The 27,984-nt window shown below is 38.7% G+C and overlaps 3 protein-coding genes across 5 annotated transcripts; 1 reads left to right on the top strand and 2 right to left on the bottom strand.

Moving 5' to 3' along the window:
• Window positions 1–73: 73 nt before the first annotated feature.
• Window positions 74–9,570, bottom strand: LOC141901458 (transketolase-like protein 2). Its single transcript, XM_074788698.1, has 12 exons — window positions 9,439–9,570; window positions 8,819–8,936; window positions 8,048–8,161; window positions 7,687–7,784; window positions 5,279–5,470; window positions 4,750–4,877; window positions 4,094–4,287; window positions 3,773–3,883; window positions 3,154–3,361; window positions 2,304–2,518; window positions 1,638–1,854; window positions 74–1,191 (listed from the first exon to the last, which is right to left on the bottom strand). Exons 1-12 carry the CDS (start codon window positions 9,549–9,551, stop codon window positions 1,022–1,024), a joined length of 1,878 nt encoding a protein of 625 aa, XP_074644799.1. The 5' UTR covers window positions 9,552–9,570; the 3' UTR covers window positions 74–1,021.
• A 1,466-nt stretch (window positions 9,571–11,036) lies between these two features.
• LOC141901428 (neuralized-like protein 2) lies at window positions 11,037–16,297 on the bottom strand. Of its 3 annotated transcripts, none has more exons than XM_074788649.1 (3): window positions 16,154–16,297; window positions 12,751–13,453; window positions 11,037–11,708 (listed from the first exon to the last, which is right to left on the bottom strand). In XM_074788649.1, the coding sequence occupies exons 2-3, from the start codon at window positions 13,436–13,438 to the stop codon at window positions 11,572–11,574; spliced, it is 825 nt and encodes a 274-aa protein (XP_074644750.1). In that variant the 5' UTR covers window positions 13,439–13,453; window positions 16,154–16,297; the 3' UTR covers window positions 11,037–11,571. The 3 variants fall into 3 exon arrangements, with proteins under 3 accessions (XP_074644750.1, XP_074644751.1, XP_074644749.1); XM_074788650.1 differs by lacking the exon at window positions 16,154–16,297 and adding an exon at window positions 14,587–14,672; XM_074788648.1 differs by lacking the exon at window positions 16,154–16,297 and adding an exon at window positions 13,602–13,719.
• A 253-nt stretch (window positions 16,298–16,550) lies between these two features.
• On the top strand, window positions 16,551–19,721 carry LOC141901449 (nucleoporin SEH1-like). The gene is made up of 10 exons (XM_074788680.1): window positions 16,551–16,703; window positions 17,025–17,075; window positions 17,155–17,260; window positions 17,424–17,542; window positions 17,808–17,938; window positions 18,258–18,350; window positions 18,432–18,572; window positions 18,653–18,734; window positions 18,802–18,880; window positions 19,174–19,721. The coding sequence occupies exons 1-10, from the start codon at window positions 16,593–16,595 to the stop codon at window positions 19,350–19,352; spliced, it is 1,092 nt and encodes a 363-aa protein (XP_074644781.1). The 5' UTR covers window positions 16,551–16,592; the 3' UTR covers window positions 19,353–19,721.
• The last annotated feature ends 8,263 nt before the right edge of the window (window positions 19,722–27,984 follow it).

Here is a 27,984-nt window from a genome sequence, read left to right as displayed (position 1 = left end):
CGAGATTGCCACGGTGCTAAACCCTGCCACACAACAAAAAGAAGACAGAAAAAGATTGAAGTCAGAGTCAATGTTATCACGTGAACAGTCATGTTTTTATTTGACGAAAGATTAGCACATTATTATTCAGACATTTTATTCATACCTCCCGGAAGACAAAAATAGTATTTCTAAAACTAACATGATTTTACTCAACAACATGGATACATTTTTTCATAATAACGCTCGTTAATTTTGTAAGCGATTTACAAATAATCGGACCTGCATTGGAAGTCAGGGCCCAGTTCCAGTCATTACTTACTTGAGGCCCCAAACATTAGACTGGTCTTAAGTTATTCAGGTAATTGGATTGAGTAAGATGTTCCCAGACTGACTACCCATCTAAGCAGTGACTGGCAACTGAACCCTGGTCTACACTCCGGACTTTTAGGGTGAGGTTGATTTTTATTTAGTCGTTTGTACACAATTGAATGTAGCCTGGTCTTATATTCTTAATTCTCAGTTAACAACCGATCCTGGTAGTAATATCAATCAAACTATGATGTAACAATATAAATATATTTTCTTTGAAATCCAGCTTAGCTGATTTAACACCGGTGAATTAAATAAATCAAACTCCTTTGAGTAGCGCGTTCATAACTAACAGATTTTACAACATAGTTTGTATAGATTTGACACAATTACATCCATCACTTATCTTCATTTTAGGGCAGTCGTCAACATTTACAGCAGCTCGCCTCTTTGTGAAGGGTTGTTTAACGTAAATGCAGCTTGAATCCAGTTCCGCAGTTGTGAATTATCAGTTGTGAGTTAATTCTTGAATGAGTATCAGTTGATAATCAATGAGTTCGAACTTACAACTGAGGAACTGGGTCCTGCTGCTCATATTTCATACATGTATAAAGTAGCTTTGACAAAAATGAAGACAGAAATAAAATTTGCTCGTAGTTAAAACTGATTCTTATCTCTCTATTTCCACTAATAAGTCGTCGAGGATAGTTACAATATTCACATAAATCGTTTAGGCCAACATTTTCTTGACGCCCTTAGCGATGTGAGGTGCGCTGATGCCGAACATGTCGAGTAATTCGTTGGGTTTTCCGCTTCTCGGGACACGGTCGACGGCGATTCGATGAATAACGATTCCGCTCTCGTCAGAGAGAGCTCCGGCGACTGCTTCACCAATACCACCTACAAATACAACACGCGACCATTTCATTTTTCAAACTACATGTATAAACATCTAGTTCTTATTATAAAACGCTGTTACTTTATAGAAAACCCTATAGATATTTCCATGATTATTATCCGGGTTTTCTGCTGCTTTGGCAAAAACCTTTTGTTATTCTGCAGATAATCATTATTATTAGGGTTTTCTGCTGCTTAGACCCTATCGTAATTCTGCAGAATAGTAATAATAATAATCATTATCATTATTAGCATTCTGATTCTGGAAGTATTTTGATATTTTTGGGAATAGCAGAAACTAATCTCAAACAGAAGTAATAATTATCATGAGTATTTAGATATTATCTGGAATAGCTGAACTCTTAAGAGCAGACACTACTCTCAAATAGTAGAAACTAATTAGAAAACTTAAGTAGTCATAGTTAGATGATGTAGGATTGTATACGAACCTTCCGGATAATGATCCTCGACGGTGAGTACGCGACCGCCGGTAGCGCGAGCCGCCGTCAATATAGTCTGCTTATCGATCGGTTTAATCGTGAACGGATCGACGAGTCGTACGTGGATTCCTTCGGCGGCGAGTTCGTCGGCCGCTTTCAACGCTTCGACCATCGTCACGGCAGACGCTACGATCGTTACTTTATCGGCGTCGTTCTGACGGACAACCTGAAATACCGCGGAATAGATTACAGCACTGATCGAGGCAAAAGTAAAGACTTTGGGGTTATTCATTTATTACGTACGCATTAGGGGAGGGGGAGGGGCCAAGTGCAATTGCGTACTGTAATGCTTAATGTATATGAAAAATGGTCGATTTTGCGTACAGAGGGGGAGGGGGGTTGAAAAATTCAAATTTTATGCGTACGTTATAAATGAATGAACCCTTTTTTACAATAAAAGTAAGCGCTTTTAAATTCTGATCCTGCACATTTCCCCGACTTTTAAAAGAAAATAGAATTCCCTACTTCATCCTGATTTTCAGGTAAGTGGCCACCCTGAACCTAATTTTCTGACAAGTGTTTTAACAGTTAAGCAAATAACCCTCCTATATTTGATCTCGTATCATACGGAACCGGACTAAACACCGCAATGAAATGAGTCATTCGCGTCCCTACCTTCGCTTGTCCGACCGCGAATGTCTCATCGTTGTTATAAATGACCGGTCCGGCCGGGCGACTCGTTCTAATGAAACAAATACCCTTCGTGTTGGCGGCTAATTCGACGGCGCGTTCAGCGGACACGGCATCGCTCGGGTAAAACACCGTCGATCCCGGAATACAACGGAACATCGCGATGTCTTCAAGAGCCATTTGAGACGGACCGTCATCGCCTGAAATTCATCATATATACAAATATAGTGAAAAATTAGTCTCAAATCTCAAGACTAGTCCGAAGATGTTAGATCGGCTATAGAACTAAGATGGTCTTAGACTGACCTTAAGTCAATTATTAACTACAAAGTAAAGATTTGAGATAAACTGAAGAAATTAAATCAATTTAAAAGTTTTACTTTTCGTAAAATTGGCAGCGCCTCAATAGCAGGTGGGCGCCATTTTCCACCAATTTACAAATCCCTGATTTTGCACTGATTTTCCATGATCTTAGTAAGTTAAGTTTATTAAATTCCAAATTCAGTTTTCCAGGTTTTTGATGAAATTCGTTAAATTCTCAGATTTATTTATGGAATTGATTCCGATTCCCTGAGTTTTCCTGGTTTTCCAGATCAGTGGTCAGCCAGTTAAGGGAAACTTACCGATCGCCCTGTTATAATCTATTCATTGTTCATGAATCGCAAAAAGCATAACAAAATTCCCGAGTTTTCCAGGTTCTTAGCAAAGTTTGTTAAATTCCTTAAGTTTTCCATGTTTTTGGTGAAATTCGTTAAATTCCCCGATTCATTTCTAGAATTGTTTCTGATTCCCCGAGTTTTCCAGGTCAGTGGTCAGCCCGTTTAGGGAGACTTACCGATGGAAACGCCGCAGTGAGATCCGACGAAGTTAGCGTTGGTTTGCGAAATCGCGCCCATACGTATTTGATCGTGAGCTCGTTCGAGGAAAGCGGCGAACGAACTGATGAACGGAATCGTTCGACCTCGCGTTCCGCAGCCAATTCCGACGCCGACTAGATTCTGTTCGGCGATGAAACATTCGACGAATCGGGTCGGGTAGGCTTTCTGCAAAATAGAAATACAGCATACAGTATTTTATCAAAGTCGCACCACTTTCCGCATTTTTACAAATTCCTGGGTTTTCCCAACATTTTTCTGAATTTTCCAGGCATTTCAGACATTTATCTTGTTTGCATTTATCTTAACATCTTGGCCCGGTTTCATAGACTGAGTATCAAAGTTATCCCTAGGGATAAATCCTCAATCTGGGTGACAACCACCATAGTCACAATGAGAAACCATGGTTGTAACTGACAAATTTCAAAATGTTCCCAGGGACTATCTTTCTTCTATATCTATGAAACCCAGCCCTTAACTTTTTCACAATATCTCAAGCAGACTTAAAACTTTTCACAATTTTTGAAATAAATCGGGCCCCAATGATTTCCCCAGTAGAGGGCGCCGTGTGTTTTTTACCCTGAAATGAATAGCGAATGTAGAATTGGAGACGTCCGCGTCGAGGGCGATCACTCTACGATCGTGTCCGATATTCACGAGAGCAGTTCCGTAAGCAGCTCGAGTCGCGACCTGAAAATACATCAATCACACGATTAACATCTTAATAACCGGAACCAGCCTCTGAATTCACCCCTACCGAAACCAGCCACTGAATCCACCCCTACCAGAACCAGCCACGGAATCCACCCCTACCGGAACCACCCACTGAATCCGCCCCTATCGGAACCACCCACTGAATCTGCCCCTGCACAAAACACGTAGTTCGAATAAAATACTTACAGTTTGTCCGAGGGTGTAATTCGGTGGTTTCGATAATTTCACCTCGGTGTCCTCAATCACCGGGCAATCATCAATAACCGGAAGAGGGCTGATCGATGGACTCGCTGTCTGTATCTGACCGCGTATAGCTGCTAGGGCTTCCTCGGAACGAGCGCCCATCGGTTTACCGTGGAAATCCAACAAATCTTCTACGCCTAGTTACAAGTTGAAACAATGAGGTTAGAAATCATGAAAACAATCAGACTAATATGCATTTCAGAGTGGTAGGGTAACCTAACCAACAGTTGTCTTTTTTTGCTGCAATGAAAAGAGATTAGTAGGACATCAATATTTCTTCAGGTCATCGTGCTTTAACTGTTTGAAACGTTACAGTCAACTCCTCTTTCTTTGGACCAACAACTACGAATAGGACTAAGAAAATGTATGACATGTTATGTATTGTCTGGGGCATGTGATAAATGAATTCTACTCTATTAAAATGAGTGCAATTTTGGATCCTTCTTATCAAATCATGAGAGTGACTGAGTCTTAATATACACAATCAGCAGTTTAAAATCATGTTTTAAGACATTTTCGGAAGACTACGTTTTAACCTATTTTAGTTTGAACCTTTATTGAAAGAATATAGAACTCTAAAACACTATCGCATGATTTACCTGGAATGCCTTTTCCTTTGAATGTTTTAGCAATAATAGCAGTCGGTTTGTCTTTAGTTACCGAAGCTTCGTGTAACGCTCTGCATAAAGCAGCCACGTCATGACCATCAACAACGCACACGTTCCACCTAAAATCATAATTGAACAAAAATCAATTTCATGGTGCCGTAACCCGACAAGAAACCTTTATACCACAGATATACAATACAGATATTAGTCCAAACATCATCTACATTGTTCAGAACTTCAAATATTCATAATTGGAAATAAACTTCGACCAAACAGCAAATATATCACCTCTTGTAAGTGGTTCTTATCAGCCTTAATCAGCCATATATAGCTAGATATGTAACTTATATGATGCTCGCTGGCTGATTCAAAAATTAAATGCCACCTACATTTCATCACATTTGAAATTGAATGGTTTCTGATAAATCAAAAAGAAAAATTTTCAAAAAGTTTTTTTTCTTCAAATTTCTTTAACTGATGTCTATACACGAACGCGGAGAGGAATCGAGATTAAATTTACCCGAATGCTTCGACGCGTTTCTGATAAGTTTCCATGTCGTGAGCGAGAGAGGTCTGCGCGCTCTGTCCGAGACGATTCACATCGAATATAGCGACGAGATTATCGAGTTTATAATGACTGCTGAACGCGAGCGCCTCCCAGATCGATCCTTCCGCGCTTTCACCGTCACCAATAATACAGAATACACGGTAACTAGAAAATACAAAATACACGGTAACTAGAAAATACAAAATACACAATAACTAGAAAATACAGAATATATGGTAACTAGAAAATACACAGTAACTAGAAAATACAGAATACACAATACGGGTAACTAGAAAATACATGTACAGAATACACTCATAACTAGAAAATATAGAATTTGATTTTTCACATGTTTCCCGATGAATTTGATAGGACCTCTTTTGGTTCAACAACAGGTTAGAACCAGTATTGACTGATCGGCCTACTTCGATTTATCTTAAGAGTCACAGGCATGTTGGAAGCAATTCTTGATTGCCGATTTTAAAGTAAAAATGTGACAAATTTACTTCAATTTCGTCAAAACGATGGTATTCAAATTCAAAGAAATAAACGTCATTCTGTGAATTACCACGGCTTTTGCCCCCGTAGTTATTGCAGTTCCAATGATACTGGACCAGGACTAAAGAGAGGGTTGGTTTAAAGTTTAAAACTTCTGATAGATTTCTCAGTAGTACAGCACAGCAGTAAACCGTAGATCATTGTCTGACTGAATCATTATTATGCCATCATTCTGCCACAGTCAGGATTATCTAGCATAAAACATGTTACAAAAAAGACCAAAGCATTTTTCTCTCTGGCAATTTACAATAGCGAGAATTGCCAACCTCTCAAAAGTGCAATCTGTAACAAATTGAATTTATTTCAGTAACATTTCATTGAAATATGAAAGAAAATCTTCAAATTAATCAGTAATCGACGGTTATATTTTTCGCATTTCGATTTGGATCAAACGAATGAGATCAGTATTTCTTGTTATATAATAATAACAAATATTGAAAATCAGGAACAGTTGGCAGCTCAGTCAGAAACAAGGTTCCATTTTGCTGTTGATTCGCGCATTGTACTGTAAAGGTGCCAGACGGGACCTCGAATTATACCAAACTCTGAGAGCAAAGATCTTTGAATGCGAACTTGTAACAGCTTGATTTAATTTCCCTAACGAATGACTCGATAAGATCTAGAGACCTTTTTCTCAATAAAACTGCATTCGCGATAAAATATTATTATGCAACCGGAATATATTCGTGCTCAAACTATGAACACGATAGGCATAAAATCGAGCCACAGATGTTTGAAACTGATGTTTCTATTCAAAAATATTCCGAAGTACCGGTATTAATGTTTTCAACAAAGCCTCTTAAGCTAAGCATACATCGACAAAGCGACTGGAGACAACTAGTTGCTAGTGAACGAGTACCCCGCGCACATCGAAAATTTAGTAAAAACCAGCAACTGCGTGGCTCATGCCGGTCGCTAGGTCCATAGCGCACACATCGACAGCAACTGAGATGTGGTTTAGCAAATATTCTTGAGGGCATCACAAGTCACGTGACGAATAGCTTTGTTTTAGTCAGTTACAACCATGTGTTGTTGATTATGGAGCGCTCACATCGACGGATATCAGAGCAACTGAGTACAACTAGTTGCTCAAAAGTAGAACACGAGCAACTGGGTAGAACTGGATGGACGCTAACCAATCGTAAGCTAGCTCACATCGACAAATTCGAGCAACTGATTGTATCCAGCCAGTTGCTCTCATGCGCCGAAAACTGCCTGGCAACTAATTGTCTCCAATCGCAGTGTCGATGTGCGCTAGGCTTTACACTGGGTATAACTGCAGTGTGATCTCCCTAACACGGGCTGTATGTTAGTAAACCTCGCATAAGTCGTACCATCGAACCAAGTTCGGCCCATTCGATATTTATTTGACTAACACAATGTACGACTGAAGAATAAGTCGAATATCTAGGAATTTCTTTTTTAACGAAATGTACGACTTAGGAAGTTAATATCCTTCAATATTGACATCGACTGCCGCATAGCAGGTATAGGCTTCAGTGAATGTGTCAGCCTCCCTCGGCAGGGGTTCAAACCTGATGGCATCGTTACACTCAGCCACGGCACGAACCCCTACCACAATAGACCGGGTGCTTATCCGGGTATAATCGCTGAGGTAAATTTCACGGAAGAACAATACATGGGAAAACCCAGTTTAAAATAAAACAGGATATCTGATTGGCTGATAATGACATCATCTAAACTAAATAGCTGCGACTTAGTTTAAAAATTTTAATTCTTAAAATTTGAGCAACTTTGAGACGAGAAACAGCAAGGTTGACTGTTACTACATTGACTATCAGTGGTTTTGAATGTATACATACCTGGCTTTATCGAAGTACTTTCCGGTGTATGCCATTCCTGCAGCACAACCCAGACCCTGCCCCAGAGAACCGGTAGCAACATCGACGAAATTCAATCTCTGAAATTAAATTACACGGGGGTAAACTTATTATCCTTTTGTCATCGCCAAAACAATAAATCTACTTTCAGCAAAAATCTGAAACCCTTTTCACATGAATAAGAGTACAAGCGACTTCTCCCTATAGACATAATGCTTAAAATTGTAGAAAATCAGCAACATTTTCGTGAATGCACAAATACTTTTAAGCAACAATGTGCTCTTAATTCAATATAATTTGCGAATAAATTATCTTTTTCTTAGAAGAGAATATACTGACGTACCGGTGTCGGATGTCCTTCAAGGTCGCTGTCTATTTTTCTCAGTTTCATCAGGTCGGAAACGGGGAATAATCCGGCCTCGGCCCAGGCGGCGTACAAAATCGGAGCTGCATGACCCTGTAATTAGAAAATTTATCATTTTATATAGTTCACAGAGGATGAACCCTGTAAGGGTAGAACATGTCAGTCTCCCTGTTTATGTAAAGGGTTCATTCTATTTTTGTTATTTGAGAATTTTTGAAGAACTGGATTCAAGGAGAAATATTGGAAATTCTTTTTAGAGAGTTTTAAATGCGTCCCCAAAAAGAATGCACAAACAGCAGGTCACCTTTCGAGGAAAAACTGTTTGTGCGTTATTTCATGTTTAGAGGACAACTGAAACTATTCAATCGTCTAATGCTTGACCTTTATCAAGAATATGGAACCTGAATTAAACTAAGTGAAGAGGTCTCTGTGCTATTGTCTGGACAGCTGGGTCGCTTTTATAAATATTGTCTACTTTGAAGGTACTTTGGTGATATAAGGCCAGAAACCATATTATTGAGGACTATTATATATTATCAAATGACTTTAAAATTTTCATTTAAGATTTCCCAAAATCTTTTTCACAGTTTGAAGGATTCAAGTATTATTTCTCAAATTTCAAGGAAACGTGAGGTCAATGAAAATAATTCTTGAGAGTTTTAAAGTTATCAAGCAATGATAGTCCAGATTGTGAACTATGCAAAATTGACGTTCGGATTTTAAACAATCGTAAATGAATTCCAAACATACCTTTGACAGAATGAATCGATCGTTGCTGGGATGTCGCGGCTCGGAGACTTTGTATTTCATCGTGTGGAAAAACAAAACCGACATCATTTCCGCCATCGAGCAACATGATGTCGGGTGTCTGTAGAATTAATTAATGAAAATATTTTAAAAATATACGAAATATATCTATAGGCCTGCATTTAAAAAATATGTTTCGATGCAGAATTTGAACGAGATGATATTTGCAAAAAAATTCAACAAGGGTCAACTTTAATTCTTAAAGAGCACCATCAAAAAATTGAATAGCGTAAATTCCAGAATCCAGGCTATATAAAAAATTTTCTTTCTGCCGAAAAAGGGGCTGAACTGATCCGGCAGAGTGCCTTGTTTTTGGAGCTTTTTCATTGATTATACATGATTTATAAAGGATTAATTTAACTGGCTAATCCAATGAATTGATTTATGCTTATGAAGTGGCGTGATTTATACTGCTGCAACACCAGGCGCTGAGGTCAACAGCTGGGGTCAAATCCCAATTCCTTCCTCTCTCTGCCCTGGCAAGCAAGGCTAATCTAAATCGAAGGTTAGAAAACGCTGCAAATGAAGTGAATTATGAGACGACAGCTGTAAATAAGACTTACCCCGAATTACTGGCATTAGTGGCTTCAATACTGTGAACACGCAGTTTATTTGCCAGGTCTTTAAGAGCCTGTAATTTATTACTATCGGGACGATGATAATCTCCTTCAGCCATGTTTCAGTTTATTCACGCGAGTGTGCGATGTGCCGGTCAGCCGTCAGGTGGCAGCAGCTGACGGTACATAGGTCATTTAGCGGTCACTCAACCGTGTTTCGGGACTTCTCGTATACAATGAAGATTTGTTTCTTGTTTTTTGACATTTATTGAAATGCATATGGCAATGTCAGATAAAAACATTTAAATTGAGCATCCACTTAATGGCAGCGCCTGATGGAGGTACATGGTCACTCAACCGTACGATTGGTCAACCACTAGATGGCAGCAGCTAACGGCATTTGGTCATGTAGCGGTCATTCGGCGGGTGGTCACCCGTTCATGACAATTATCCTATACTTAGCCCTCTTCTCCCGAAGACTTCCTACAAGGATGTAGAATTAATAGTTCCAATGAAAAATCCTCAGTACTTGGCTATTTAGAATAATATATATTTGAAATTCCATCAAATCCAAAAAAAAACCAAAGCCAAATAAAGATTATGATAAACACAACTTATGCATTTATTTTGCTGTACAAGTTAATTAAGCATATAATATATACATGATAATTGTTACACTAAAGATATGCTGCGCATACAACCAACCAAAGGTGTATAATCCTCACACACCATCCAGATGGTGTTTTCCTATTTATAATCGAGATAAGGGTATATAAAAAATAAAATGTATAATTGACAGTAGTCCATGTTAGCCAGAGACAAATTTGGGAGACGTTAATTCATTTTTCAGAAATACACCGGACACCGATAGAACTTTTTTTCCTCTTAATTTCAGGGACCCACATGTCTTAGAGACCCTAAAAAGATGGCAGCATCCATAGTCCCTCAATTTCCTCATTAAGCTTGCACTTTCTGATGCACCTTCCAATCGATTGTTAATGATGTCATAGGAGGATTTATCGAAGCAGCCATCACTTTTCGAAGGCTCTTAGAGCCGATCAATTTCAAAAACCAAGAAAGAGTATTTCAATTTTTTAAAGACAGATATTTCAAGGCTTCCTTGTTTTTTGTATGCCGAGACAGCTTAAAATGAATTGCTTTTTTTCATATTCAAGCAAAACAGTTCAACCATACTCAATCCAGATGAAATTTACTCATTCTAAAGCCCAACGCACATAGCAAAACATTTGTTTCGCCGAAACAGAAAACACGTTTTTCAGAAAACGTTTTTTGCTCGTGAAAAACGTTTTTCAGCTTGGCGTTTTTCGTTTTGCCTCCCCCGCACACGGCATGACAAAAAACATCGAAAACGTTTTTTCACGAGGAAAAAACGTTTTTTTCGGTGCTGTGTGCGTTGGGCTTTACGAAGAGCTGGATCCAGTTTGACAGTTAATGGGACCAGTTGTTAAAAAGTGGGTTAAATTAACCACGACATAAATTCTAACAACGCGGTATCAAGGTAAATGTTCTAACCATTTTCTAGCAACTGGAACAAGCTTGTATAAACTCACGTAAACTTACTCAAGAGTCAAACTCAAACCAAATTTGATCCACAATTAAAGAATTGAATTCGAGAGCGAACAAAATATTCTTTCACAAAATAACCTTTTCATCAACGCACATACATTAAAATAATTCTCGGACAAACTTAGAAAAGTTTTTACCATAGTTTACCATAATCTGAGAAAATAATGTGTCTTTCCATGCGAAAGAAACCGGTAATATTTGACTTATAATTAGTAGATAGAGAATTGAGAGAGTTCAACTATCTTATCACTTTGTTATCAAGTACACCTTACACTCTGAACTTTCGGTCGACTCTGAAAACCGTCTGGCGTCCTTCAAACGAGATTTTGACGATTAGGTTTTCGTCGACTTTTTCGCAAAACCGAACCCAGCATTGTGGATGGATGCAGGAAGCGTAATATCGATTAGCCAACACACACCGAACAATCAATCACTGGACTAACACCGCGCGGGATTTTATCCCGATTGTTTTAAGCTTTCTACTTTCAGCACCTTCAGACAACTAAATAAGAATTAAATTTGGCACCGCAAACTCAAATGCGTCATTACTAATCATTCGTGATAACTCAAATAGTCCTTGATTTTTCTCGGCAACGGAAGCTGATCGATACAACCGTTGCTGCCATAGTGGCCGTCTTTACGAATGTGCTTTCGAATCGTATCGCGGCAGAACATCTGTAACGAAATATCTGCAATGGAAGAAAAAGGACGCCATTAATTTCAACAAACTCGTGAAAATGTGAAAAATAGTATTTTTTTCAAAGATCTCATCATCAGACAGGGTGGCTGCTTATATTTAACTTGCTTTTCCCCTGACTATTCCCCGACATGCGCGTTATTTTCCCTGACTTGATCTGCTTAGAATTCAATCAATCAACACAGTCAAATATGTAAGACATAGACAGAAACTGTTTCTCAACACATTTCCCCGACTTTCTCTGATTTTTAGCTTAATTTTTTACCAATTCCCAGACGATTCCCTGACTTTTCCTGACTTCAGGTAAGTGGCCACCCAGTCAGAGGAACAGTAATCACTATCGTTATCATAATTGATGACGAGATTTTGATATATCTTGAAACAGTTCGAATAAGAAATGTCAGATAACATCAATTGTTGTATTGTTCATGAAGGATTTCTTAAAATAACCGCCTGAACATGAATAAGATCACTATTACCCCGTGTACGTCAAAGCTACGTATATCGACTAGACTAAATCTATTTGAACTTTAGAATTCACAATCGACCGTTGACCGATAATTTATCTGTCAGGGTCCCTTCAGATCAGTCATTCTTGAACATATGGAGTTTTCAAGGAGTTTTAGAAGAGAGAATTTCATATATCCAGAAAGCATCTGCATCGATTTCATAGCCCCATTTTACTGTGGACTCCTACTAAATTGGTAGTGTAGATCTAGTTAAAACGTTAATTCACTAGTTTTGGAAGCAAATCTTTATCCTTTACTAATACTCGGTTTCTAATTCAGTAACTGCCTAATCGGGTAGCTAAGAATCCTAGTCCCAGCTGTACGGATTAAGGCGTAGTCTACTGTACAACTACAAACTAGACAAAAATTTTTAATAGCCTATTTCTCAAAATTAAAAGAGTTTCTGGCGTTTCGCTCAAATCAAAGGTATTCCAAGCACCTTTAAAAGCATTTTCTGTTAAGAAGGAGTTTTAAAGAAATCGAGAAGTCGTGTGGACCCGGTCAGTTGTTCGCGTCGTTGCTTACCTTCGTATAATTGCATGACTCGAACTTGTTTCGTCGTTCCGTAAACGTCGACCATCGCGTACAGGGGACCGTCTCGAAACGGAATATCGCGCGCGCACGGTCCCTGATCTTCGCCGTTGATTATAAAATGCATATCGGCTTTACCGTTATCGACGGCGTACATGACTCCGATGCGACTCCCGACGTCGGTCGCGAGCAGCGCGTTCTCGTCGTCGTCGTCATCGTTCTCTCCGGCCGAGTCGGTCGCCGCCGCGTCGCGTTTGATCGCCGGTTTCAGGTGCGCGCGGATGAAGTAACCGCGACTCGAGCGTATGTACGGCCCGTCGCCGATTATCGACTCGTACGGTTTTTTCACCGGCCAGTCGCCGCTCACGTCCTCCACGTAAACGCGATTGTGCGATTTCGTCACGGCGAACACCCACGTTTTACCCATACTCGCCAGGTCGGGCAGCGCGTACTGCGGCAGATCGAACGGCTTCGACGGATCGTGCTGCGTCAGTCCGATGCGCAGATGCCCGCTCCAGCCACCCTCATTCTGTTCGATCTCGATGAGGAATATCTCGCCCGGCGACAGCGGTTTCTCGCTGAAGCTGATCGCGTGCGCGAAACTGCGCAATCGACACGCGACCGTTCGGTCATCTTTTAACTGTATGTTCAATCCGTGGAATTTGTGAAATCGCGTAGGCATTTTCTCGATTCGAGACTGAAAAAAAAAAATCGGAGAGAAAATTTGAATTTAAAATTTAAAGACCAGTTGGGGTTCATCTCAACGGCTAAACTTCAGGGTCCAGTTCCACAGTTGCAAAAAAAAATGTCCATCAAAAACTCCCCCCCCCCTCGGTTCAACATACTTCAACAAAACATGTAATCCTGTTCGTTATGCGATCCGAAATGAGTGTTTTCACTTCGAACTTTGTTTTCCTACTTTGAATACAGTGCATCTGATTTACTAAACCGATATAAAATCAGGATCTAAAGTTGACACAATATCCGTGTTTACGAACACGTTTGAATAACAATAACGTGAACTGGTAGCTGTTTTTCGGGACAAAAACTGAATAAATATCTCATCGCAAAATCGTTATTCACTGATATTCATAATAATGTTGTTTACACTTCGCGATACGGAAAGATTTATGGTTTAAGTACAATTGAATGTGAACCCAACTGAACAGGATTTGTTAAATGACTATGGACCCTATATCTCCAGATTGAGATATTTCTGCTAATGGAAAAAGGACAGAGAAGGGAAAGCTTATTAAGTACATATTTTGCCAAATTTCCAATTTTAAAACAGGTAGGAAAATCCACAATCACACAAAGATAATACTGCACCAAACTGGCTTGAACTAGGCCTTCGACTGGGCCTGGTCCAACGTTTTTAGTTTGGACAAATCTGGCTTGAGTCAAACAGGCATGGACCCACTAGGCACCAGTTTGAACAGTTGTCCCGGTTGAAAAAAAAAATTTCAAAAGATTCACTCAGTGGTAACACTTTTTAAATTTGTTTTCCTTCAAAATATGCGCATGCTTCCAAACTTACTTGATTTTTAGGCGAAATTGTATGAAGAACAATTTCAGACCCCAAATATACTATTAGTTGTGTAATTGCTCCTCTTTTATCTAATTTCTAAAACTTTTCAGCACCTGACATTCGCATGGGGATTCTATAGAAAGCACCACTTTCGTGATAGCGGTAATTGAACCCCCCAGACATGGCTGGCTATGGGCCTGCCTGAACAAGTAAAACTGTGTTTAAGTTGACACAAATAAAAATGAAAAATCAAAGCTTTAACACCAACGATTAGGTCACTTACGATGGTAAGAATAACTAACCTGCAAGTAGTACAAGTCCTTTAGAGCGAAAACCAAGATCGGCTAAATTACAAACTACTTTTATAGACTCGAACACTGAACTGGTCGTATCCGATTAACCGCTGTTTTAGTAGATTTTTAAATCAAAGTCCAAAAATGATTCAATGAGTCCAATGGACGTATATTAACAAAGAAAAAAAAAATAGGACACGCATGCTATCTAATTAATGATTTCACAAGAACTTTTCCAGGAAGTTCGAGGATTTACGGGCTAATGGCTTTTATTGATTATATCAATAGATAGTCGATTTTATGAATGGGCAATTGGGATTTTCGTCGTATTACTGAATAAAAGAGTTTAGGCCTAGAATCTGTATTTGACGATCCACGACGAACAAAAAGCTATTTCCAGAATGCAGATTTAATACTAAGAAATAAAACTCATTTCGAGGTCAGTTTTCATATAAATAGCACGAATAATGTCGATTGGTTTTTATTTTGAGAAAATTAGAAAACACTGAAAAGCGTTGGGCTAAATAAAGAATGACGATATTGAAATGAAAATGAAATACAGGACGAGGACAATACAAAAAGTAGGCCTACACAGCTTGTATCTGTATTGTCCTTGTCCTGTAGGCCCCTATTTCATATTCAGGGTCCAGTTCGGCAGTTCCGAGTTAAGATTTAACTCACTCACAACTCACACTCACCTGGGTCCTGGGGTGTAGCTAGCTAGTTATGTTACACTGTGGGCCTAGGCCTGCCTACAGTTTTTTGGCAAAGTTATGATTTTCAAAATACTTTTAATTCAAATCTAAACTTACTAGATGAGTCTAAGACTCTAAACAGGGTTGAGATTATTAAAACTAAACTCTGTTGATTCTGTACTGCATTGAATTACCATCAATTTCAAGTTTTCATACCTACAACTTTTAAAATCCTGGCTAGATGTCCTTGACTGTCCGTACTTTCGCAATCTTATCTTATGTTATCTTATGATGGCACCAGCCACGATAAAATGTATGAATTGCGCCGGGATCAATCAATTTCTTTCAAATGAATGAGGCAGTTGAATTCGGGGCGAGTCAGAGGGACAATGGTCGTTCTTAATGAGCAATCGTCGGTTTTAAGGTAAAAGCTTCGAATCGCGAAAACCTCAAACAGGTTTAGACCCAACTACAGCGAGAGGGCACCTGTGACATTGTCAATAATGTCCCAGCCTTAAAGAAAATCTAAAAAGAATGCCCTTCACAGTACCGGTACCCATTTTGTCGCCGGTACGTCGTATTCTAGAAGGTCACCTTTTCCATCCGCTGCATTAGTTAAGAATTAGGGGGGTATGATTTTAGTGCCAGTGCCCTGCCAGTGGACGAAGGGCCCATGGAAATACCTATCTATTAAAAGTACTAAACACTAAGGTGACTAAGTAAACAGCAGTCACTTTTCAGCAAGTAGCAAGAAGAGTAGCAGCGTTAAAAAGTAGCAGCATCACACAGACTGTCACAGACATTAGAGTTCTGATCTATCGGACGAACTCTTTCTGAATCCCGAAAATGATGATGAAATAAATTAAAATCTTGTGTCTTACCTTTTCTTCATTAAATTCACTGCTGATTCATCTTGCTCCAGTTAAACTCACTGTTATTGCGGTATTCATCGTACGGTATTTCACAATATGAAAGGCTTACGCACAAAAACAAATTTTTTAAAATCTCTATCAATCTACCGAAGCACCGTCTACAGGTCGGAGAGTCCACCTCTGATTCCGCGATCCGCGATTTATGCAAAACTCCGGTGCGTCCGCTTATGATTTCAAATTTATTTCATGGAAATCAAACAAATATGTATACAAAAAGCAAAGAGATGAAACAAAAAAGACATCTAAAAAAGTGTTTATTTCTACGAAAGCATCGTTTGAGCAATTGCGAATCGGCGATGATGTATATGCCGAATCCGCGATTTACGCAAATCGGGAATTCCCCATCTTTCTTTGAATTTCCGGGTTCCCCCGTGCTGGTTCTGCCGCGATGTTTGTAGCTAAGAGCATTCCAGTGGAACATAAAGATCTAATACACGATGTATCGTTTGATTATCACGGCAGGCGTATGGCTACGTGTTCCAGCGATCAGAGCGTTAAAGTTAGTTTGCGCAGCAATCAAAATAATTAATTATCTCTCTCAATAAAATTTAATTGATTTATGATTGTAATCAAATAATAATGTTCTAAAATTGCCTATCATCATCTAAGGAAGGATGAGGGGTCTTACTGCAGTTTGGGTCGACTGTCCACTGTGTGGCGCTGGTGTTATTAAAAGTTAATAGTTACGGTTAGGTGAAGGTACATAACCATTTAGGGTCGGGGACACGCTAAACTGCTTCGCTGCGGATGAGGCCGTGTGTAGCGCTCAGATCAATTTTCATCCCCTTATACGACTTATATTCTGTATTGATTATTTCAGATATGGGATTTAGGTGAAGATGGCGAATGGCATTGTACAGCTTACTGGAAGGTATCGATTAACCGGAAGCCAACGTAACTAATAATTTTCACGAATGATTTTTTATCCTATTTTTCTTTATTTTGCACAGACTCACAGCGGTTCTGTGTGGAAAGTGACGTGGGCGCATCCTGAATTTGGTCAGGTGATCGCTACTTGTTCGTTTGATCGTACAGCAGCTGTCTGGGAAGAATTAGGTAATGTCTCTTTCAGTTTTCAGGTGGGTCTTATGATAGTTCGATAATACCCTCAATCAGGAATAAGTCGAAGTCAGGATATTTGTTGAGATCACGCTTAAAATCGAACAGTTTCCATCCATTATTTAAGAGTGCCCATTTATTGGTTCCGTTATGATTTCAGTTGGTGAGCCGTCAATTGATGGGGGTCGCAGTCATTGGGTGAAACGTAACAGTCTAGTCGACAGTCGGACTTCTGTTACTGATGTCAAGTTTGCACCTAAACACCTCGGTTTACAGTTGGTAAGAATCTAGTTTCAGTTGCGAGTAGTCAAGATCTTAGTAGTCAAGTTCTAAGTAGTCAAGTATCTCTGATCTTGTCAAAGGGAATTGTCCGTCTGATATATTTGATGGTTTGATGTCATGCTCTTTTTTTGTGTATTCCTTACAAATTCAGTCCAGCATCGGAGGCTTTGATTCTGAAATTGGAAATTTTTAGTCTGACGATATATGAGTCGATTTTAGACCTAACTAACTTAATGACTAAAACCAAACATTTCTATAACAGGCCACATGTTCAGCTGATGGTGTAGTAAGAATCTACGAAGCACCGGATGTGATGAATTTAAGTTCTTGGACGTTACAGCATGAAATCATTAACAAACTCAGCTGCAGTTGTCTTTCATGGAATCATTCACGGTAACTTAATTCTAATTTCTGTGTTATACAATAGAGGTCTTGCGGTTATGTGCTTTAGGTCTGTCCATAAAATGGCAAGCAAAGTTAAAGCTCACTTCTTAGCAAAGCAATTGTCAAGTGACATCAACTTCGTAGGGGGCAGCAGACTTTTTAACATAACAGGGGTAATTGATTTTCAGAGGAGTGGATGTAAAAATGACGGGTGGCCGCCACCTAAAAACCCATTGTGTAGAACACTGATGAAACTGAATTGTGAGATAGTATCGATGATGGTGTGAAACGAGGTGTTTTCTCAGTGTAAATGAATTGTATATTTCAGGGTTCATTCTCCACTGTTAGCCGTAGGTAGTAACGATGCTAACGCTAACGCCGGTGGTAAAGTTCAGGTTTACGAATATAACGACACTTCGAGGTATCCGTCGATCTGACCGACCCTTTTCAAACCCGGTTCATCGGAAATAAGCTCATTAATTTTCTTGATCGCATTTTCCAGAAAGTGGAACAAGGTCGAGAGTATTTTATCGGTGACCGATCCTGTCAGCGATGTTGAATTTGCTCCGAATCTCGGACGGTCGTATCACATGTTGGCAATAGCCTCGAAGGATATACGCGTTCTGATATTGAAACCTAATCGGTAAGTTGTAGAAAATAGTGCTGTGTATCGAAAATGAATTTATCATTGTTATTATAAGTTTGAATCTTTCTTTTTTCCAGAAAAGAAACAACATCCAACCAGGCCTCGGGAACAAAATTTGAAATCCGGCAAGCAGCTCAATTTGAAGAACACAACTCACAGGTAATGAACGAAAGAAAAACGTTATTTCTTTGTGTGGACCGGTGTGATGATATTCCGGTCTATTTAGGTATGGAGAATTGGATGGAACATAACTGGAACAATCTTGGCTTCTTCCGGTGACGATGGCTGCGTAAGACTTTGGAAAGGTAAGACATTTCTCATAACCCATACTGAGCACCGTTTGAGACAAGCAGGTTTGATGTTTCTTATAAACCCAAACTTTGGTGGTTAGACAAAGAAACCACTCTGTAACTGAGGAACCAGAGGCAGTGGCAGGGAAATTTGGAGAAGTGTTCAATCAATCATTGAACTTCAATTTCCATTGTATTATCAATATACAAGATATAGAATACATATTGAAATGTATAGTTTATGATAGGTAATTTATATAATAATCATTGGCGCAATAAATGTTGATATATTTATTCTCTATTTACAGCAAACTATTTGGATAACTGGAAATGTATCTCGGTATTGAAAGGTGATGGTTCAGTCGGTCAGTCTGAAGGAGATCATCAATCCAGAACATACGAAATATCATCAAACGACCCTCAGTCGAACGCGCGTTATTATAAACTAGGAAGTGTCAATCATCCGAGTCAGGTCGTTTGGCATTAGCATTTATTATTGGAAATATTACTTAATTTGTAAAATGATACAGTAGACTCAGCAAGTCACCGTGACAATTTCTGGTTTTTGTGTTTTGTCAGTTCTGCAGAAGTCTGTCAATTCGCAGCCCTAAACACCTCTTAGACATTTAGCATATTAGAGATTGAAGTTTGAGATTTGAAAGTGTGCTGATAAATATCTGACGTCTGGTGTTTGTAGTTCATTTTCAATTGAAAAATGTCTCGTTTGAATTTCTGAATACGATCAAAAAAGGAGGAATTGAACATCAGGGAAGAGAAGAGTCTATTGTATCTTCTGATGTTATTGATTAATATACTGTACATCTTGTTTCGTAATTGTACATTGTAAATAAAGAAATACATGATATTCAATGAAAACAACTTGAAGGTTGAAGATTGTTTTGAGTTTATCTAGTATGGAAGGAATTTTTGGATATTGATTGGTCACTGACATCCCCCTCTGCCTTAAAGAGTCTGCATAGAACTAAGCAAACTAGTTCTGTGGAATTAGGGACATGTATAAAAAGTTTTAACCGTCAGGTGCTGCCTCTAAACATAACGTTGACGGTGAATATGTGAACTAACTTATTACTCGCATGCCACAGTAAGATTATTCTAGTTCCAGCGTTTACCGCTAATGTCATATATAGGGGCAGCACTTGACGGGCCAGAATGGACACCACCATCTGTGGGAGCTGCATTTTTGGAACAAGTACTGAAAAGTATAAAACTGTTGCAATTTGTTGAACGATCTTTATATAAATAAAAAGGCATACCGTGATATCATTCTTGCTAACTAAAATGAATAATGTTTTTAGATATACAGACCAAGGCATTAGAACGAACTTCCAAGCAGGGCAAATCCTACACCTGGGAGTGAATTCTTAAAAGAACTGATGCGACATTTTCACGCTAAGAGAGCCCAGGCTCTCCTGCATCGTGTCTTCTGGACCGATACTGGCCCAGCAGTGTAAGGCGTGCATTAACTTCTATTCAGTGCGAAATCTGTTTGGCGAATTGACGAAGAATTGATTTCGCAGTAAAGTCCCTGCACGCAAGTCTACTGATTTTGACGTACTTTTGGAATTGAGCCCCATCACAGCGGGGCCGGACCCTCACCCTTCGTTTAAATCGTATTAGATGCTCCCTTGTGCCTCAAGAACTCGCAAGAATACGATTTCGTAACTCATCAATTTCGTCAAACTAATTGCATAAGTTATCAAACTATCTTCGCCTACATTAACAAATTTCGTGAATTCGTTACCCGCCAACTAGAACTTCAGAATATGACTTTAATGAATAGTTAAATATATCAAAATAGGACTTAAATCTCTCCGATAGTGTCCGTGGTCAGTGTAGTGTAAACATTTTGTTATGTTTTAAAATGTACATGTATCTGTTTTGGAATCGTGTCATATGCTATTTCTATAGGTGGCACCTAGGATACTGGGTCAAATCTTTGATTTTGGACCCCCTTCTCCCCAGCTACCGTGACGAGCCCCTAAACCCAGAGTTTGACAGATGCTGCACTCTCGGCAGACACGATGACTTGCAGCACTTTTGTGAGCGAGGGTACTGCCGCTTTAAATCTCTACCGACTGGAATAAGGAATGCTCCCTTCAAACCACTGCTGCCATCTAACTTACTGCATAACTTAAAACTCCCATTAATTTACTGACATTCCTCATAGATGCCAGCACTGTAGAACTATTCCAATGTCTTCTTGTAAAACAGAAACATTCCACAACACAAATAAACAAGAGAAAAAAACATTTTGCCTTTGATAAGAAATTGTTTTAATTTACCAACATGGACATATAATGTATTCAAAGAAAAATCACAGAAGCATTTAAAAGAAACACACCTAGAGGTGACCGGTCGACCGTCTTCACCAGGTCGACCGTCGTCGACTTGCTTTTTTTTTAGATCAGTCAACTTTTAAATCGTGTGCAGATTCATTTTTATTTAGACAAGACAGCACAGCCTACTACTGGATATAAATATACGAGTACTTTTCTCATTATTTCCCCACTTTATTTTTCGCGGGATTTTCTTCAATTTTAAAATATCGTCTGACATGAAAAACTGACACAGTTTTATATATCTACGCATTGTATTTATCTACGTGTATGCTACTGATTCGACAATATTTGTCTTTAACGGAAAATAGAATTTCGACCAAAGTGCAGGATATGAAAGAGTGCGCACGAACCCGGTAGATTAGAACTGAATATATATCTTCAAGCTGTTAAAAATTTATTAACGGTCTCATAACTAAACTAAGATTTGTGAAAAGTTCCGCAGTTGATGGCTCTAGATCAATGATAAATAAATTTTCGAATTTTTTCTGCCATAACTGTGTGGAACTTGTTCTGGGATTGCAACTGTGGAACTAGGTCCATAGCAAAATAAAACCCACAAAACTGTGGTGATGGGTCCAGAGTCGAATTAAACCCACACAACTGTGGAAATAGATCCAAAAGTTAAATTGGAACTTGGTCATGCTGGCCTTAGACAGGTTTTGATTGGTCTCTACCGATTCTGGAATTCTCTTCTGGTACGTTTGTTTCAACCAGAATACTCTCTGCTTATTCGGGAGTAGCATAATCTGTAAACCTGATAGAAGCGGCCGGTAGAGAGTTTGTAATCCGGAATCGGAGGTACGTTCAATCGAAACCTGCCTCAGTGACACGCTATTTGCCGAAGACGATAAAATTTCTACTCGGGGAATTTGTCGAAGATCGATAGATGTACACGCAGTCCAGCAATCCCGCAGTCCAATCATAGCCTAAACACGGAATAAAACTGTGTTCAAATATATCTGCTAAACAACAAATGCCTCTAACATGTTTGTTAAAACCGGAATGATACACTACATTGTTAGGTATTAATTCAATAATCAGCTGATGCATACATGTCGTGCGCCTATCGTTTAGTACATTCTGTGAGAAACAATAGACAGATTAGGTTTTTCGATTCCAACAATTCGCGACCAGGAAAATACAAGTTAAAAGACATCACGGTCTAACTACTAACAAGAGCCAGTTCCTCGGGGGGCTATAGGTCCTCCTTTTCCCTTATTTTTCAAGGCTCGGTCAGACCTAAGTCCAAAAACAGCCACGACCAATCCGACTTAAATCTCAACCAAGCTCAATTTCGATTCAGAAGGGCAAACGGAACGACGAAATACCGGTTTTAAGATTAAGTCACAAAATAGCCTCACGTTCTTACCACCGGAGTTAACACTGATTTTAAACTACCGAACTAAAACGAGCTTAACGGTCTCTCATCGAAGCTTTAGACACGCCGTGTCCACCCGTAGAACTGGCTCTCGCATTCGAAGACACCAGGGCCCGGTTTCATAGACTGGGTATCGAAGTTATCCCTAGGGGTAAATCCTCAATTTGGGCGACAACCGCCATAGTAACAATGAGAAACCATGGTTGTAACTGACAAATTTCAAAATGTTCCCAGGGACTATCTTTCTTCCGCATCCATGAAACCTAGCCCTGTATTTTAACTCGGGAGCCTATTCAACTAGTACACAATAGTGGAGCGAGAGGCAACAGAAATTGCCAACAAATCTCTATATACTTTACATATACATGTCGTCCATATTCCCGTTTTTATTTTTCATTCATTTATTCAGTAATCAATCGAGTTATATTATCATACTATACTTGCAAAAGTTACACAATGATAATATTCGGCAAGCATTTATTCATTTTAATAATCAATCGTGTATTCGTTTGCTTTCTATGTACAATCTACACATACAAAAAAAGAAACAAAAAAAAATACAAGTTTTCTTCTCGACCTTCGCATCATCATAATCAATATGGTTGTACTTCGTATCAATGATAATAATAATAATAATAATAATAATAACAATAATAATAATACCAATGATAATAATAAAATTAATCATCGAAGCCTGTACAAAACCATCGTCTTATTGGACTCTTTCATTCTGGTACCTATACAGAAACGTTACACGCATTGCTTGCAAAACATCATCATTATCATCAACACAACAAAGCATCGTTGATTCAAATAGGTCGAGTTTCGCGTTTTCGAATTCTGTCTCGAGAAAAACACGGCTGCGCAGAAGAAATAGGATATGTACGTTCACTGGAGGTCGAGATAGGCTTCGATCTGAGCAGTAACTGTCTGCGAGGGAGGGGCATCGATATGTCGCTCAAAAACGCGTAATGAAGGACGTCCTGAGATTCGCAGACGCAATACGGACCCAAATATCTCGCATTTCGACGATATTCTCACATTTTCGAATAACGTTTAACAAAGTTGAGTCGAACCCGTTTAATTCGGATGAATTCATCCGGTTTAAACAAATATATCATACATACAAATAATATCGGCTTAGGATCGAGATTAGGATTTAACCGATCCGGATTAAGCGGGTTTGACCGTTTGGTAGCGCTGCGAGGTCGTCTGGCCAGGCAGCGGGAAGACTCTAAACGCTGTACACTCTTCGAACTCGCAGCGCTTCCAAATATGACAATAAAAACAAAGTCGAAATTTGCATCGTAATTCGTTCTATCAGCGATAACACACAGAACTCGCTGAGTACATATATCCGAGGGATAGACAGACAAGAGTTAATTGTAGCTTTTATCAATGCCAATTAGGAAATCAGTGACGACTTCTCTTGAGACCTACAGGCAAAAAACAGGACCGTTTCCATCCGAAGTTCACAGTTAATTTCATCTCTAAGTACAAGTCAAAATTAGTTCATTTCCAACTGTTTCAGTTGTTACTGCTGTTATTATTTTCAACCAATTCTAGTCAAATCTCAACCTAGAACCGTAATAGAACTACCGCGTCCGGGAACTGGGATCAATGTTCTGAATCAAATTAGACTCTTGCGTTGAAAAATTTAAAATGAACTGATTATAACTCGAAGTTAACACAAATGATGTGTGATATCTGCACATAGTCAGAGAACACGTTCCTTTTCTTAATAATTCAGAAAGGAAATAAATTGGAAATAAACTAATCATAGAATTCCACTCACAACTACTTCTCAACACCTGATTGGCTACAGATGAATGACAGACGGACTGATTAACGAATAATCTAATACCTAAATGGAAAGGGGGCGGGGCCTATGTAACGTCCTGATTTTTGCATGATATTCTATCAATCATATATATATCTCTCTATATATATATATATATATATATATATATAATATATTTCTCATATAATTCATTTATATATTCATATACTTTTATCGTATAAACGTAATAGTAATTTACAGCGATCCTCGAGTTGAGAAATATCTATAGATCAAATCAGGCCTAATAACTGAAAAACGACGAAACAATTCAAATAGCAGCATTTTAACACCGGCCAGAAACTGAGCCGGTTTGCGAGAATTGAGCGATTTTATTCGATCTTTTTCAGGGGCCGGATATTATATTCAAAAGTTGATACGTAATGGTTTTAGCTGTAAAGACCACATACGGCTGCCAGCTAGTCTTGGATTATCACAGGTCCTCCATTACACGGCAATCAGCTTAAATCCGATGCACCGAACTTTATACCACGATTTAAGGCCGCATTTTTATGCGATCGTAACATTGGGTGGTATTTCGCCAAATATTTTACTAGTCCTTACACATCATGAGTCTCCAGATGCATTCATAATAAATAGGTCGCATTCATGAGAGTGTAGATGGAGTCGGAATTACTCAAGTAGAAAGGTCGCAAGAATCCCTAGATGGAGTAATAAGGACTCAAATAGAAAGGCCTTGCGAGTGCGTAGATCGAGTCAGAATGACTCAAATAGAATGGTCTCAAAATGGGCCGTAGTCATCAGTGATATGGAAAGACTGCGTACGATGACTTCTTCCCCCTGATATGTGAGTTACAGCATAACAAACCGTGATAACAATTTCGCCCATATTTTGTACCCTCAAACAAACTCGAAACTCAAAACGTAAAATTTAAAAAAAAAGAAGAAAAAACCCTCTATTTTCAGACGAAACGTACTTGTTTATAATACACACGAAACCGTGTGAAACTACGAAAGCGTTTAATATTGACCTTTACACATTTTTTTCATTGATAATTTTCAAAAAATAGTCGTCTATATCGTTAACAATAAAATTAGTAGATTTTTTTTACAGCATAAATTAATCGATAATAATAATAGTAATAATAATGATGAAATTAAATATTTATATATAGTCATATATATTTATAGTAATAATAATCATGATAATAATAATAATAATAATCATAATAATAATAATAACAATAATATTGATAAAGAGTTAGTAGTTATGAAAGAGCACATGCACAAGCTGTACTACGCACTACGACCATCTAAAATGCAAGACTATCGGATCTTACACAATTATAGAAAATAAAATCATCAACAAAAATATCTTTCATTTTGCCCCAACGAAACAACGTAGTCTCTTATCATCCCAGGTTAAGACTGGTCTAAAAATAGCCAGTTTGTCTTAATTCATGAATAGATTCAGGGGCGGGTCTAGAGAAATTGTATATTTTCAGATGTATTCCTTCAAAAATATCTCGCACTGAGGTTGGAACCATGTTTGGCTGCTTTATCTAAGAAATACCCTCTTTCCTTCGTGCCCCGCCCGCAATTCTTCAAGATCCGCCCCCGAGATTGGTGATTAACTGTTATCGTAAGCAACTTAGGCCTCCTCGCTCCATAATACTCATTCTTAATTTCTCAGATCGATTTCATTGGACCCTTGAACGAGTAAAACTCGTTCGTTCTCTCCCTCTTTCTCGAGAGATACTCGCAAAAAATATCGCAAAAAATAGATAATCAAATTATTCGACAAAAAATAAAAGTAAACGAATTCAATTAAATGACGGGAAATATAAATACAGTAACTGTCATGGCGAGTTTGCAAAGTGAGCGTTTTGTTTTAGGAATCGAGACAATACCCGGTACTGTGTTAATACGTAGCTTCAGACATGCCACGACGACGCACAAATTCAAATATATCTATATATATATGGAAGAGAGGAAATGGTCAGGTTCTCTTTAAAGAAAACAAATCCGGTTCCACAGTTCACCCGGTTAAGTTCGACTATAAAGAGTTAACGAAATCAGTTCAATGCGGATGTTTTAACCCTCGAGTCTAACTTAAGCGCCACGGAACCGGATCAAGGTTCTCTTTAAACGTTCACCTGTGGTTTTGGAAGTGATACTACCCAGCCACGGACACGACGCGGAATGTTCACTGCCACCATGGCGATATCGTGCTGCCCTCTATTGACACTGCCGAGTATACTCGTAGTTGGCACAGGAGAGATTGCCTGGTCAGGCTTTGTCCAAATCGACCAATCGACATTGAGGATGAAGTAAGTTTGTCCAGACCTACCAGCCAATCGGGAACTGTGTTATTCCCGAATGCCAGAATGCAAATATCAAACAATGAATAAGAAAGATCAGCTTCAGAGATATCTAGTAGTGGCAATAATGACTGAACTGGAACTATGAGATAACTCGTAGTGGCAATAATGACTGAACTGGAACTATGAGATAACTCGTAGTGACAATAATGACTGAACCAGAACTATGAGATAACTCGTAGTGGCAATGATAGCTAAATAGGCACCAAACTTGTTAAGCTTCGAACACCTCATTTTAGCTTACGCAGAAAATAAAATATCAAACATTAGCTGTAATTTGTCCCATGAAACTAGGTTCTCGTGACGATTTACGGATACAAAAATTAGCATCTTTCGTCGACCGAAATCGACCCGACGAAAAAGAAACAAACAGACCCTCGAACCGCAAATCAACTTACAACAATCAAAATTTATGCCAACCCTTAACAATCAGATCAACTTAACACGCACCCTTAACAACCGGGATCAAATTAAAGCCGACCCTTCAAATCAAACACTAATGTTACAAATCGAAAAATTTACATTTCTGACGACAAGCGATGGGTCCGTATTCATAATTCGTGCGCATCATAGAATAACGAACGTAACCTATCAATAAAAACTCTTACGAATTCAAAATCAGATCAATATTTTCTTCCGTAACTTATGAGAAATACAGAAACGCCGCACCCGGATGTCGCATTCAGTAGCAGACGCTTAAAACAGTATGACCCGGTTCATGGACAACTGAGGGATGGGGAAACCGTTCGCGGGAACCCCTTCGAACTGGCGATTAATAATAACAGAGTTGAAGCTGTCTGCGATGACGATGTATATACAATTAACAATCACTGTTCATAGTTAGTACATTGTACCTACAGTCAGACACTATACAAACATGGGCAAACGCCCGCCGGGCACGGGCTCGAATATCCAAAACGAAAAAAAAAAAACCAAAAAAAAATTGCCCCGTCCTCAGAACATTTACACGATGAAATAACTGACTCACTACGAAATAACTGCATTAGTCAATTAGTATTTATCACTTGACAATAGTGGCGCGATCTATCCAGAGAAACGTCTTAATACACGATCATAACTATCGTCATCATTATTATTATTATTGTTATTATTATCATTATTATTATTATCATTTATAATATCATTATTATTATTATTATAACTGAGTACAAATTGTCTATCGATGATAATAATAATAAATA

Source organism: Tubulanus polymorphus, chromosome 3 (assembly GCF_964204645.1).
Source record: "Tubulanus polymorphus chromosome 3, tnTubPoly1.2, whole genome shotgun sequence".
Lineage (NCBI taxonomy): Eukaryota > Metazoa > Nemertea > Palaeonemertea > Tubulaniformes > Tubulanidae > Tubulanus > Tubulanus polymorphus.
The sequence above is the reverse complement of the archived record's forward strand: the minus strand, read 5'-3'. Positions and strand labels throughout refer to the sequence as shown.